Genomic DNA, 15,868 nt, shown 5'->3' on the forward strand with positions numbered 1-15,868 from the left:
AAAAAAACATGGGTTTTATTTTACCCATCTGATATGCTCAAAATAGTTTAGCCACATTAAGTTATTATGCTGCACTGTTCTATTTTCTTCTTTTTTTATTAATCTCTCCTTTCTTCTCCCATTTTCTGTTTTCGTGCTTTTATGTCTGCGCAGTTTGAGCCTCTATCATCATGCTCAGGGTTTTTAAGGACGAACAAGTTACCGCAGACCACCTGCAGACCTGCTGCACTTCCAGCCTGCGCTCCACCTGATCTTAACCCGAGTCTGCAGACTGTCGGGTATCGTGTCAGTGGTCTTCATCGGCTCTGACAGGGACCACGTGCGACGCCAGCGCTACTTACAGCGAGCGCGCAAGCAGGGCGTCACTGTGACTCACAGACATAAAGACATAGGGATCGCGCGGGAGAAACGGCACTGAAACCAGCTGCCATCAAATCCAGACAGATGACTTAACCCGGAGCGGGACAGCGGGCGGCACTCAGCGCGCGAGGGGCTCAAGTGACATGAAAGAAACTGGAGGAGGAGAGGAGAGCGCGCGCGCGGGCGGTCAATACGTGAGGTGAGTTAGAATAAACACTGCACGCGCCACCATGCAAACCCCACTAACTCCTCCACACAGCTGATACACTGAAGCTCGTGAAGCGCTCGCGCTCCAACGGGGACAATGTGGCAGAGAATAATAACTGACCAGGTCTCGAGCAGGAAGAAACATCCGCAGTTTAGCTCAAAACGAGCGGAGAAGGGTGAGTACTGAACCCGTTCAGCGACCTTTCCCGCTGTTTCTGATAAACAGCGCAGGGCAGAGCTTTTCTTTAATTATACATGAAGTTTAAGCCTCAGAGCAGAAATCTTCCCTGGAGAACTCCAGACTTCTGCATGAGTGATAAAACACTAGCGCTCAAATACAGACCTGACTGAAGGGACTAGGGGGAATAGCTCTTTTATGAAGACAGAATGACAGAATTAAAGGTGTTAAAGTGTTAAATGTATTTCTATGCTAGCAGATTTTATCCTTATGATCCTTATTATGTTATTGTTTTACACACTGTTTATATACTATAATGCAAAATGTATCTTTTCCCTTTTGTTACAATTTTATGTTGATTTTATACATATTGTTTTTTTCTCCGTTGTACAAAAAATCTTATTTTCATTATGTTATGAACGTGAAAGTGAGCTTTTTGCGTTATATTAAGTCCATAAAAATGATAAGTACATATTATCAAGTCTGATATGAATAGTAATTACCTGTTATTACAAGCGAATATCCTAATTGATAATATTATATCCTTAGGACTTAAAAGTGCACCAAAGCCTGAGAACCACTTATTACCCACAAATATTATATATATTTATATATATTTGTGTATTACACATATGTGTTTAATTTCAAACAACTGAAAATGTTCTACTTTCTTTTACTTTCTAAATGTCTAAAAAAAAGCATACATTTAGAATGCATTCCAATATTGAATACATTATTTTCTCAATCCAGGTAGAGATTTTAATGCAAATCTTTGACCATCCTTGTGTAAGTGAGATGTTGTAATACAATGGAGATTAGACAACAGGAATGTGATGATTTTGTGAGATAGTATGTGAAATGCTAATGGGTTTTGCACATTTTGATGTTTAGTAAGTCTGAATTGTTCTGATACTTGTTACTTAAAGTACTTGCGGGAAACATTTTTAGCTTGAGTTTTGTTTGTTAATATCTGATGTACATTTTTGATAGTTTTAAACTGTGCCACAATTTCATTTGACACATTGGAAAATGTGTTTACTGAGTAATAGAAAGGTGAATTTTACAACATAATTCAAACTTCCTGTAAAATTGTTTTAGCTACTTCTCTTCCGTGTCAGTTTTGCAAACCTAGAAATGGAAGTTCTACCCAGTGTGTGTTTTCCAGACATGTCATCAAGTTATGAAGAGCATAAGCAGAAACTATGAGTTTGGTCACTGTGTTAACCCTGAGGTTCTCCACATCTCAAGCATTCAAATACTTGTTCAACACCAACCTGGTCATGATTTATCATTGCCATTCCTCATCCCCAGTTATGCAATTAGAATGCCATTATGCTTGTTAGACATTACAATAAATTGAAACTTGTTACTTGTAAAGGTTGTGTTGCCAAGCAAACTGGCAGTTTTCCATGAATTCTGCCAGGTGGGCCATATCTTGGAATCTGCTCATATCATAAATTATTCCTTGAAGCAAAATGTAATAGAAACTCTTAAGTAGTTATGTTCCCTAATTGTATTTTAATATTGCAGTTGTCTGTTGTTTCTTTGATTTCAAAAGCTCCACACATCCGTCTTAATACTTTAGAAATTCACCTCTTTTCACATCTAAAGGGTGGAAAATGTTACCTGAGGTAATGATAAAGGTAACATCTGTCACCTGAAGGATGACATAGCAAGACTCTTTTTTTACAAGTACCAAGAATATCCATTACTCCTGAACACACTGACTGTATCAGTATGTAGCAGTGCCACTAACAGACTGTGTATTATGCTCTGCAGAGAGGTGCAGCATGGTGAAGGAGAACCTCCCTGCATGGATCCAGGATCCAGAGGATCGGCTGCTTAACATCAATGTAGGAGGCCTGAAGCACAGCTTCTGCTCAAGCCTGCTCCAAAAGTTTCCAGACACACGTCTGTGTCGCCTTCTGTCCTGTGACACGGAGGAAGCCATTCTCCAGATTTGTGATGACTATGATGTTCAGAAGAAAGAGTTTTATTTTGACCGTAACCCTGGACTCTTCCCCTACGTCCTCCATTTCTATCAGACTGGAAAGTTACACATCATGGAGGAGCTGTGTGTCTTCTCCTTCTGCCAGGAGATTGAGTATTGGGGAATCAATGAGTTCTTCTTGGACAATTGCTGTAGTTATCGTTATCATGATCGCAAACTGGAGAGCCATCACAAGTCCTGGGATGAGGAGAGTGACGTGAGCAGCGTGGACACCTCTGTGGATGAGATATCTGATCTCAACAAGGACATTCAACATTTCCAGGACATGCGTTGTGGTAATGTTCGTAAGTGCCTTTGGCTGACTTTAGAAAATCCTGGATATTCCATCCCAAGTAAACTCTTCAGCTTGCTGTCCATCAGCGTCGTATTAATGTCAATTGCTACCATGTGCATCAACAGCATCCCAGAGTACCAGATGTTTGATGACAATGGTCAGCAGATTGAGGACCCAACCATGCATGCCTTGGAGATCTTCTGTATCTGCTGGTTCACTTTTGAAGTGGTGACACGTATGATCCTAGCCCCAAACCGCCAAAAGTTTTTCCTCCTTCCACTGAACATGATTGACATTGTCTCAGTGGTGCCGATTTACATCACACTTTTTTTTGATCTGGTTGCTGGTGGCGAATCTGAGCTGGGGAACCTAGGGAAAATCGTCCAGGTTCTTAGGCTGATGAGGATCTTCAGGGTACTTAAGTTGGCCAGACACTCAACTGGGCTGAGGTCACTAGGTGCTACATTACGGGTAAGATAAACACACCATCAAGGACTAATAATAATCCTGCCTGAATAATGAATCACTGACATAGACTATTTCATTGTACATGTGCAGTGACCAAATGTTCTATAAAAGCTCATGCCATTTCCCTAGATAAGTACGTATGATTGGACATCTTGAAAACCACTGGATATATTCAGTTATTAATGTTGGTTAGAAATTTAATTAAAAAAAAGAAAACAAATATATTAACTTGACTTTTTATGGTAAAATTATTCTCCCTATTTGTGTTAAAACAGTCAGTAAAATTACCCTGTGGGTACTTTGCTTTCTACCTTGTCTTTTTTCACACTTTGAAAGTTTCTAGTACTTAAGTGTAACAAAGTAATAGTGTGAGTTTCATTTTATTATTTGTGAAACAAAATAACATAATAGCACAAGTTCAGTGAAGTTCACAAAGTTGTGTATAAAGTTTCATATGTATAAATGTTTCATATTATCAAACAAATAAAAAAATCAAAGTCAAAGACAAGACAAGTAAACACAAAATTCAGTTTTTAAACCCACATGGCCCTGTGTGAAAAAGCCAACGTGAGGCAGTGAATTACAACCCAATTTCCAATGAAGTTGGGACGTTGTGTAAAACATAGAAAAGAACAGAATACAATGATTTGCAAATGCTTTTCAACCTATATTGAATTGAATTCAAGACAATGTATTTAATGTTACCATTAAATACCATTAAATTGTCATTGTATTTTGCAAATAACAAAGCCTTGAAGCCACACTGTTGTGGCTCGGCATTTCTTTCACTTTGCATGGCGGAGTTTTAACCTGCACTTGTAGGAGGAGGAAGAACTGTGTTCACTGACGATGGTTTTGTATAGTGTTCCTGAGTCCTTGTGGTAAGTAATATCACTTGATGTGGATGATGCGGGTTTCAGGCTTTGTTTACTTGCAGAGATTTCTCCAAATCATTGTATTCTGCTTTTATATGTTTTACACAACATCCCAACTTTATTCAAATTGAGATTGCATGTTGACCTGCTGAAATATGGAATGAACCTCTCCATGTTCTCTCTGCACTCAACTGATCTGCAGACTCTCTTACAAGCCAGACTGTCTCCTATAAAAAAGAACAGATGATAGAATGCCAGAATCTGATAAAAGCTGATAGAGTGTGTGGACAGTGGCAGATTGTTCCAGTGTACCACTGTTTTAACTCAAAAAAACTTATATGATCCCAGATAACACACACACACACACACACCTGCCAACATCATATTATAGCAGTGGCCCTATCAACCGTCGTCTGAGGCCTACTACACTTTCATCCTTTCATCTACTATGCTGTCATACCATTGTGGAGAAAATATTACAGTTCAGTCAACACACCTTTCTGCAGCCCCACCATGCTGGTACCCTAGGAGCAGGGGCCTCATGTACTAAAGGTGCGTACGCACAAAAACATTGCGTACGCCATATTTCACGCTCACGGTCAGATGTACTAAATTTGACTTGAATGTGAGAAAGTGCGTTCCCCCACGGCACATTCGTTTTGGGCGTACGCATGTTTTTTGTACGTATGTATTGTGTTTTTGTCATTTGGCGACGCATTGCAATTACAGATGTTAAGATATCCTTTATGCACACATTGTAGTAATAAGCCATTATTGGGTAAAATAAAGTAAATTAATCAGACAATTTCATTGGCTTACTGAAATAATCGTTCAACGTGTTTCCACTTAGCTTAGATTATATAAAAAATGCATTAAATGTTGCGCTGGAGTTGTTGGAGACGGCAGCGTTGGCATTATTGTAAAATATTGCTAATGGCCGAATTCACTGAGAGCGCGTTTTCCATGAAAACTATGCTTTTTTGGCCCATGATGATGACTGACTTATAAGCTGTTTCAGATTTCCAAGAGCATAAGAGGATAAGACAAGCTGAGTGCGTGACGGGGGGCTTCTTGGTAAGCAACTTATTTAAAGCATTTAAATGGAAGCATTTATTATCCATCTTAGAATAATACATTTAAACATGGGTAATTATTAGTTATTACGCTACGCGTCTGTCACACTTTTCTTTCTTGACTTGCATATTATACTCTAGCATATTATTATTGTTATTATTTTTATTATTATTATTATTATAACATTAATCTCTGCGTAATTGAGGGAGGAGTCATGGCAGGTGTGATGTTTTCGTGCACTTGCGCTGGATTTTAAGTTTATTGCGAATTCTGCCTACGCACGGTTTGATAAATCTGGATTTTTTTGTGCGTACGGAACTTTTCAGCTCTGAGCATACGAAACATTTTAGTAGGAAGTTCACGCAAGTCTTAGTACCTGAGGCCTCTGGTGTTTTTGTAACAACTTTGGGAGGAGAAACTAGGCAACATCAGTCTTTATTAAAGGGTTAGGTGATAGGTGATGATCAACCTGGAGACAGGCGTTTTCACCTGCACTTAATACATACCTCCTTTTCTGTCTCCATAGGACACTGACCACCTTCCAGTGGCACTGTGTGCGTACCACATCAGGTGTTCAAATAACAGTTTATTTATTGTTGAAATATCATCATACTGCCCACCACTATTCGACAAAATATATCAGTTTCAGGCCAGAGCCAAAGAAGATATTGGAAATTACTATCAGCAATCTAAGGGGAGGATTCACAAAAGTGTCTGCGATTCTTTTACTAAAAAGTGCAGTGTGCCAAAGTATTTAACCCCCCTGAGTCAATACTTTGTGGAACCACCTTTTGCTGCAATAACAGCTACAAGTCTTTTAGGGTATGTCTCCAGAAGCTTTGCATATCTAGTAACTGAGATTTTTGCCCCATTCTTCTTCATAAAACATCTTAAGCTTAGTCAGATTAGAGCGTTTGTGAACAGCAGTTTTCAGATCTTGCCACAAGTTCTCGATTGGGTTTAGGTCTGGCTTTGACTTTGGCTGTTCTAACACATTAATATGTTTTGTTTTAAACTGTTCCATTGTAGCCCTGGCTTTATGTTTGAGGTCGTTGTTCTGTGGAAGTTGAACCTTCGCCCCTGTCTCAAGCTTTTTGCTCCAGCAGGTTTTCTTCCAGGTTTGACCTGGCTCCATCCATTGAGGTGGCTTCATCCACCTTTTAATCATCTCTGACCAGCTTCACTGTCCCTGCTGAAGAGAAGCAGCCCTCGAGCATGATGCTGCCACCACCATGTTTCACAGAGGGGATGGTGTGTTCAGAGTGATGTGCAGTGTTAAGTCTCCACCACACATAGCAGTTTGCATTTTGGCCAAAAAAGGCTTCTGGCAAACAGTGACTGAGAGCTAAGCTATCTCAGCCAAACACTGGGCTGACTAGCCCATTAACTTTTAACTACATTTATTTATTTTTATTTTAGTTAACCTATTTATTTCCTTTTATTTTATTTTAGATAACATGTTTACATAATTTTATTTTATTTTAATCGTATTTAGCCTACTACAGAAAGATAGAACGGATCATCTTAAAATCCTGGTTGCACAATCTGATTCCGATATAATAGTTTTTACAGAGACCTAGCTTTGTAATAGTACCAATGATGAAGTTGTAGTTTTAAATAATTTTATCCTCCATAGAAAAGATAGAATTTCAAGGGGAGGGGGAGTTGCTATTTACACCTATTTACATTTCTCGAGGTTTTAATTGGGTAAAATAACTTTTGTTTTAATCAGGATATAAAGGCCTCCCTCTGCAGTCGAGGAATTAGCTGATCTTTTATCTAAATTTAGAAGTTCTGAATTGCTGGTCCTAGGTGATATTTACCTCAACTGGCTTTCTAATGTATCCGATCACTTAAAGGAAATATGTTAAAATTTTACCCTAACACAATTAATCAATGAACCAACTCACCCTAATCTGAAAGAGCTTTTTACTGCCTCAGGAGTCTTTGAACTTGCATAAGTGATCATTGTCCCATCGGATGCATTAGAAGCAGGCAAAACAGGCTCTCGATTGGTGGTATTTTAATGAGCAAACTTTCCTTTCTGACTTGGCAATGAGTAAAATCTACCTTACTTCAGAAATCCCAGATGTTGACGGGGCACTAAATCATTTCAGTAAAACCTTCCTAACAGTGGTAAACAAACATGCCCTTGTCAAAAAGTCATGAATAAGAGACAGGTCAAGCCCCTGGTTTACAGGTGAAGTTTTCTCATTGTTTAAGACCAAAAACAAAGCTTGGTCAACTACTAGACGCTTAGGGGAGAGAGACCATAGGCTTACTTTTAGAGAGATGAGAAACAAATATACCTCTGTTGTTAGAAAAGCTAAATCAGAATATTACCTCAACTTAATCACCAGATCTAGAAACCCTCAAAACTTCTGGAAAAAAGTAAATTCCCTCAAAAATAATTCCCCTCCTTTTAAAACCAGTGTTTTAGTTAATGATAAGCTGATTTCTGACCAGAAGGAAATATGTCAAGCTTTTAACTCACATTTTGCTGCTGCAGCTGGCCACATCTTTGATAGAAATAGCACAAACATATTAAATAAAACTGATCCCAACTCTACTGTTTCTAAAACACATGGTCTCTTCTCACCTCAGCCATATTCTCCATATTTAGTTGCAGCATGCCCTGGCTGAAATGAATCCACGAAAAGCCACTGGAGAAGATGGGCTGGACCCCTTTTTATTGCGTCTTGCAGCCCTAATTATTTTAGAATACATTTCATTCATTTTTAATCTCTCAGTTTTATCTTGCAGAATTCCCAGGGTCTGGAAAAAACAGCTCATGTAATTCATCTGCATAAAGGTGGTGAGACAACAGAGTTAAATAATTATAGACCAATCTCAAAACTGTCGTGTCGTGTTGTGCAAAGATTTTAGAATCTCTTGTAAACCAACAATTGAAATCATTTCTTTACAAACATTTTATCTAAATATCAGTCTGGTTTTAGAGAAGGACACAGCACTATCTCTGCTACAACGTTGGTTTTAAACGGTTTCTATTTACATATGGACATTGTGCAGCTATTTTTGTTGACTTAACAAAAGCCTTCGACAGTTGATCACGCTCTTCTTTTAAGGAATTTAGAAACTATTGGCTAACTAAATTACCTCACTGACAGAAAACAGTCCATGTCATTAATTAATTTTAAATCAGATTTGGTGTCTGTGACTAAAGGCATACCACAAGGTTCAATTTTGGGTCCAGTTCTATTTAATATATATATTAATAATATTGCTGCCTCTGCTTCTACCTCAGACTGCAAAATCCACCTTTATGCAGATGACACAATTTTATATTGCTCAGCTGATTCTGTTCATGCTGCAATAATTACAAAGCTCATTTAATGCCTTACAAGTTGCATTGTATAAGCACAAACTAGTTTTAAATGCCATGAAAACTAAGTTCATGTTTTTCAGATCTCCAAATACCAATTTTAGTACTGTAAATAATACAACCTGGAAGGATCCAGCATTGAGAGAGTCACAGAGTTTAAATATCTTGGTATATGGCTGGATGATAAACTCAGTTTTAAACCACACATAAGTAAACTAATCAGTAAATGCAGACAGAAGCTGGGTTATTTTTATAGACACAAGTCCTGTTTCCTCATGCACGCCAGAAACAGATTAGTTGAGGGAACTTTACTGTCAGTGCTGGACTATGGTGACATTATTTATAAACATGCTCTCTCCAGCTGAACCAAGTGTATCACTCTGCACTGAGGTTCATTACTGGAGATCCGTACAGAACTCATCACTGTGAGCTCTACGCAAAAGTTGGCCATCTTTAACGGTACGAAGGGAAACACGCGGGTTGATTTTTATTTATAAGACACTCTCCGGTCATTTGCCAGAATACATCACTTCATTGATGAATGTAAAAAACAGTAATTATCAGACTCGCTCTAGTGATTGGATCAGCTGCCAGGTTCCCAAAGTTTTAACTGAACTGGGAAAATCTGCTTTTAGCTACAGTGCACCAGTGAGCTGGAATTCACTACAGGAAACTCTAAAGCTCAGCTCACTGGTGTCACTAAATCATTTTAACATTTAATATCTAACCACCTTCAGACAGCCTGTACCTGTTTTACTTAATCCTATTCATTCTTAACTTTTATTCATTTTAGTTCTTCTTTTAGTTCTTTATTTCCTTTTTATTTCTTTGCTTATTTTATTATTATTATTTTTAATAGTTTTGTATTATTGCTTTTTAACTTATTTTGATTTTCTTTTATTATTATTACTATTATTTTTATTATTATTGCTTTTATTAATTACTTTATTTTTTTAGTTAATTTATTTATTTGTATTTTTATTGTATTATGTAAAAGTTAGTTTTAGCTAATTTTAACTAATTTATGTTGTATTAATCTTATCTTCTTCTGATCTTAATTTTTTTTTTATTAAACCAAGCTTTATTATAATTATAATTTTTGTTATTATTATTTTATTCTAATTCAATTTTTTTATATTTTTATATATTTTATTTACTATTATTTTAAAATAATTAAATTTAGCTATTTGTCATGTTAATCCCTGTTTTTGAAAATTGAAAATGAAGGTTGCCCTCAATGTACTTTGGAGTCAAAGATTGATTGATTGATTGATTGATTGATTGATTGATTGATTGATTTTCACTCCCGGATAATGAATTGAACAGTGCTCTGTGAGATGTTAAAAGCCTGGTAAATCGTTGTATAGCCAAAGAGTGCTTTAAATTTCTCCAAAACCTTATTCCTAAACTGTCTAGTGTGTTCTTTGCACTTCATGATGCTGTTAACTCCCCAAAATATTCTTAACCAATTTGAGATTAGATTACACACAGGTGGACTCTTAGTATCCCACACATTTTAGCCTTCATCTTGGTGCTCAGTCAGCACAGTAACTTCACCCACAGAATCGTCACTGACTTGTCACTGAAGATGACCTGCTGCCAATGGCACTAACAGGATGATATATGGAGGGCATAGTGTGTCTGTTGGGTCGGCTCTCCCTCTCTGTAGTCTGTATAAATCTCTCAAATGCTTCATGTGGATTTCTTCTACTCACGGCTGACGACAGCCCTTACCATAACCATAACCATAACCATTGCCCTACAGTGCGATCCCTCTTGGACTCTCCCAAATGCACAAATAGCTTTCAAACTCTTTTCAGTGGCATGCTTGGTTTGCAAAGGATGCTATCAACACAACTCCTCACACTGGTCGCAGACTATAGAAGTTCAGGAATTTGGTCTCAATATCAGTTTAAATGACACGATTAAAGTCTAATTTAACACAATTAAAGTTGATATTGTTCTGATAGTTTCTACGTAATGAAAGAAACAGATTTCAATTTCAGGCCAGTACTGTCACTTCTAGCGCTTGTTTACTTATTTTTAATGTTTAGTTTAATTCAGTTTTTCCAACATTTTGCAAGGATTTTACAGAATAGTGGAATATTAAGAATGTTAATGTCAGGTATACCCAGGCAGGTAGACGAGGAGACGGACACAAGTGCAGGTAGGGAGAAATAAATAAATAATTTATTAAATAAATAACAAAGAAACACAAATAAACGAGGGAGACTAGAGAACATAAACAAACAAGAGATAATAAGAATAAACAAACAGGGAATAACAACAAGGAACTAAACTCGATAAAATAATAACTAACAAACAAAACGTGAGTAAATAAACAAAGAAGCAAGCGAGAGACTTAATAAATACAAAACAAAACTGGGCAGGGATAAATACACAAATAACCAATAACCAAAACAAATCAAAGAACCTAAACTAAACCAACTAGAGATAATAAATAAACAAACAGGGAATATATACAAGGAGCTAAACTAGGAATCAACACAAGCAGGGTATATACAGGGAGCTAGGGAACAAGAAATAAAACAAGAAACTAGAAATAAACAAGGAAATAAACTATAAACGAGAAAACAAGAAATAAACAAGAAACAAGGAACCAAGGCTAAGAGAGACACTGAGAAACGTTATGAAAACACAGAGAGACGAACGACAGGTGAAGGTGCAAAGACCGACGGAGACAAAGTGGCAGAGGAGGGCTATTTAAAGAAACAAGAAACACACTATAATTGGAAACACCTGGGGAAGGGGCAGAGCTACAAATGAGACAAGTGGTGGAAAGGTACTGAGACGGGAGACACAGGGGAGCATAGGTCACGTAGGGAAGACACACAGAGACACGAGACGAGACAAGGATGTGACAGTTTAAGAAAATCTTTTGTGAATCTGGCCCCTGATTGAAGTATTAAAGGGATATTTCTTTGCTGTTAAACTTGCCATAGAAACATCATAAAGAACTCTCATCTCACCACCTGCCTTTCTTTATATTTCCTCTTACAGCACAGTTACAGAGAGGTGGGCATCCTGCTGCTGTACCTTGCTGTGGGCGTGTCAGTCTTCTCTGGTATGGCATACACTGCAGAATACGAAGAGGATGTAGGTTTGGACACCATTCCAGCCTGCTGGTGGTGGGGTACAGTCAGCATGACTACAGTTGGGTACGGAGACGTTGTGCCTGTTACAGTAGCAGGAAAGCTGGCAGCTTCCGGCTGCATCCTGGGAGGCACACTGGTGGTGGCATTACCCATCACCATCATCTTCAACAAGTTCTCCCATTTCTACCGCAAACAGAAAGCTCTGGAAGCTTCGGTGAGGAACAATAACAAGAAGAGACTCGGGATAAATCGGCAGGAGGGAGAAGAGGAGGAGGTGTCTGATGGGGATAGTCAGTGTTTAGAGGAAGAGGATGAGGATGAAGATGATCATAGAGGAGGGGTGGTGAACTACAGTTACATAGACCATCCGCTTCCAGTACCTTTATGTCAGTACGAGAGAAGAGCACCACTCGCGAGGGGACAATGACTACTTCAGCTTTCAGCAAAACCCAACTGTGATTGAGTCAGAGCTTATGTTGCTCTTAGAAATACTGGGACATAGGCCAAACACTAAAATCAACATGTTTATACATTTCTGTGTCAAGGGTTTTGGATGGGCAGTAACATAATACATGCAGTGACATTACATAATAATTATATCAATACTCTAACCATGTTTGTGTCCAATTGTGTCTAAATGTAGTCCATCCTGATGTTTACTTTCTTTTAATGACACACACAGGGCTAGTTGAGTGTAACAGAACCCCCAGTGAAGAATCTTGATTCCCTGCATGTTATACTGCATTTAATGACAGAAATGTTTTATTAAAAAAGGTGTAAATCAGGCTTTTCAGCAGTAATTATTCTTTCAGCTTCAAAAGAAAAGCTAGAACTGCTGTATGATTAGGTGCTAATGCTAAATAAGTGTTCAGGTGTGTTTTTGTGTAACACTTTAGTACTAATATTAATTATGAAAAATATTTGCCTCCTTACAGATTTTATTTTGTTTTTGCATTTTTGTCATACCTACATTTTTAAATGATCAAACACATGTTAATATCAAACAAATACAAAATATTTAACCCTTTCAAACTTGAATTATCTCCAGTGATGGAAAAAAATGCAAGAATTCTGTCTGTAATATACAGAAAAGAAGACCCTAATATTTTACTTTAAAATCTATATAGCAAATAAATCAAATATTTCAATTGTATTGGGAGCCTGTGTGTATTTCTTTTATATTTCATATCAACATTTTTATTCCGTAAACCATTCCTAAACAATGTGTTCTAAAAAACATTACATTTGTAAAAATGAGCTGTTACTTTGCCTCAATGGTTCTAGCACTACTGTTTTTTCAGTGCAGTGGAAAGGGCCAAGTTACAGGTTCAATGGTTTATAAACTTGTTCATTGGCTGGTTCATGCTCTATTCTAATGAACAACAGCTCTCAAATAGAGCAACCAAACTTTAATCATAATGAAAATACACAATGTTCATTGTAATAGATGCAGGTTCTGAAAGGGTTAAATATAAAAAGTATATATAAAATATATATGATGATTGTATCATTTCAACATACTATCTAAACCAATCTAGTCATTTTGTAAAAAATGTAATGTTAAAAAGGTTAAATTTGCATCACTCTCTTTTACTTTGTCTTTTTATTTAAAAATGTATCCTTTGTGGTGTCACATGGCGTAGCATGTTTATAGAAATTGAGAGTTTATTCAGATGAATTAAGCTTTTACATCAACATGCCAATATTCATAGGATTCATATTTAACAGGGGACTGTAATGCCATATTATACCATATATGTAAAGCCATATTCTCCTGTGTGTTTCACAGTAGTCTGTTTGTAATGATGTCACATAACACCTGCCCATAAAGGGACTGGTTTATTAAAGTTTGTATTGAATTCACATATATATTTGAGGTATATTAACCATGCAAACCACATTTTAGAAGCAGACCAATATGAAGAGTGTGTGAGTAATACTGAAAACTGATTTAGTTTAGATACTGATTTAATTGTATATTTTCATAGATTTTTTTACTTTTTTTATTTTAACTTTATATTTATAATTTATATTCCTATTTTATTTTAGTAACTGCTGATGTGACTGTTCTTAAGTTCTCAATAGTTAGACCAGATATTTAAATAAACAGAAATACACAGTATTTGACAAAACACAAAATCAGAAAAGCTTAAGTATGGAAAATAGGGGAAAAGCAGTGTGTCTTACAATTACTAGACATCATAGACCCAATATATATAATGCTTTGACAGTTAACTTGATTTCATTTGTTAATATACAGCTATCCACTTCACTTGTGCCGAGTAGACAGTTTGGTAGTCCTGACCCTCCCCAGAGGCAAGATTATGATTATTTCTGCTTCTATGTCTTTGACACTGTTGTCTCAGCTGCAGCTGGAATAGGGGTTGCAACCACAATCTCCTATTCTCCTCTTCCTCTCCCTCCCCTCCTTGACCTGAAAACTGATATCATGGCCCCATCTTGCTATCTGTCTGAATCATAGACTGTATATAAAGATGGACGCTGTGTCGCCGTTCCCATTCATTCAATCAAAATGAAGCCAAAATCTTCCGCCATTTTGGCGATTCAGAGACCAGAGTCTGCGCAGTAGAGACCAGAGGAGGGAGAAAGGCTGTGGAGAGCTCCTACTCATTTAAATAACCCCGCCCCTGAGGGCTGCCTCGCGGTCACAGACTGCAGAGCGGGGCGGAGCGGAGCTGACCGTCTGTTATTGGTCCCGCCCATAAGCAGCCCTTTTACAATAACCACACCTTTTTTTAATAGAGCCGAATAAAGTTTTAAAAACCGAATTCTGTGGGGATATAAAAATTTGACAATATAAGCAGAGGTTACACTAGCTGTTGCATTTAAATAATGGAGGTAGAATTACAGTATATTAGAAAAAAACGTGATTGAAAGTTGTCTGTTTTGCCATTGAAACCTATGGGGATGGGTGGAGTTACACAGCTTTCTGCAGCCGAACAGCAGGGGGCGCCCGACCTGTGGTGGCTTCACTTTTAAGAGACGATGCTCTGTCCAGCTATATACAGTCTATGGTCTGAATACTGAGATACCGGAGAAGACAAAAGATGCCACTCAAAATTCTCCTCTAAGCATCTTTCAGCAGAGGATAAACCAGAGGCTTTCCTCCTTTCCTACTGCTCCTTTTCTCCTCTTCCTCTCCCTCCCCTCCTTGACCCAAAAGCTGATTTCATGGCCCCATCTTGCTATCTGTCCGAATACAGACATACTCACTGCTCCTCTCCACCTCCTTGTCCTCCTTTCTCACTGCTTTTTCTCTCTTCCTCGTTCCCTACTGCCCCTCTCCTCGTCCTCTCCTCCTCCTTTTCTTCTCTCCTCCTCTTTCCCTCCTGCCTCTCTCCTTCTCCTCTCCTCCTCGTTCCTACTGCTCCATCTCTTTCCTCCTTCCCTACTGCCCCTCTCCTTTTCCTCCTTTCCTACTATTCCTCTTTTTTCCTACTCCTCCCGTTCTTTTTTCCTATTCCTCCACTTCTCCTCCTTCCCTACACCTCCTTTTCTTGCTACTCATCCTTTCCTACTCATCTTCTCCTCTTTGCCTACTCTTCCTCTCCTCCTCCTTTCTTACTCCTAGAAGAAGCAGTAGTAATTGGGAAAATGATACAACTAAGCCCTTTCAATATGATGTTGACTACTGATAAACTGAGCCAATCACAATGCTCAAAGGTATAGGCAAATAAACAATGATTTAACAACCAAATGAAAAAACTTCCCATGAACTTCCCTAAAATAATCTACCCATGGAGGGCTGAGTTCGAAATTATACCAACAAAAGTATTAAAATGCTGAAATAATAGCTGATCCAGTTTCTGTGAATTTTATCACTGCATGATGTTACTCAGTAGCATGTATGTGCCTCCAGCAACTTCTGGGCATGCTCCTGATGAGACAGCGGATGGTGTCCTGGGAGATGTTCTGGAGGAAGTTCTCCCAGACCTGGATCA

The 15,868-nt window shown here is 37.9% G+C and overlaps 1 protein-coding gene across 1 annotated transcript; it reads left to right on the plus strand.

Moving 5' to 3' along the window:
• Positions 1-135: 135 nt before the first annotated feature.
• On the plus strand, positions 136-13,769 carry si:dkey-43k4.5 (potassium voltage-gated channel subfamily S member 2). The gene is made up of 3 exons (XM_049479406.1): positions 136-559; positions 2,525-3,501; positions 11,812-13,769. The coding sequence occupies exons 2-3, from the start codon at positions 2,536-2,538 to the stop codon at positions 12,331-12,333; spliced, it is 1,488 nt and encodes a 495-aa protein (XP_049335363.1). The 5' UTR covers positions 136-559; positions 2,525-2,535; the 3' UTR covers positions 12,334-13,769.
• The last annotated feature ends 2,099 nt before the right edge of the window (positions 13,770-15,868 follow it).

The sequence above is a fragment of the Astyanax mexicanus genome, chromosome 5, assembly GCF_023375975.1.
Source record: "Astyanax mexicanus isolate ESR-SI-001 chromosome 5, AstMex3_surface, whole genome shotgun sequence".
NCBI classification, from domain to species: domain Eukaryota; kingdom Metazoa; phylum Chordata; class Actinopteri; order Characiformes; family Acestrorhamphidae; genus Astyanax; species Astyanax mexicanus.

Excerpts from the sequence above, each read along its gene's own strand:
- si:dkey-43k4.5 (XM_049479406.1), top strand. The coding sequence starts at position 2,536 with ATGGTGAAGGAGAACCTCCCTGCATGGATCCAGGATCCAGAGGATCGG. Across the intron at positions 3,502-11,811 it reads CACTAGGTGCTACATTACGG|CACAGTTACAGAGAGGTGGG; the intron begins GTAAGATAAACA and ends TTCCTCTTACAG.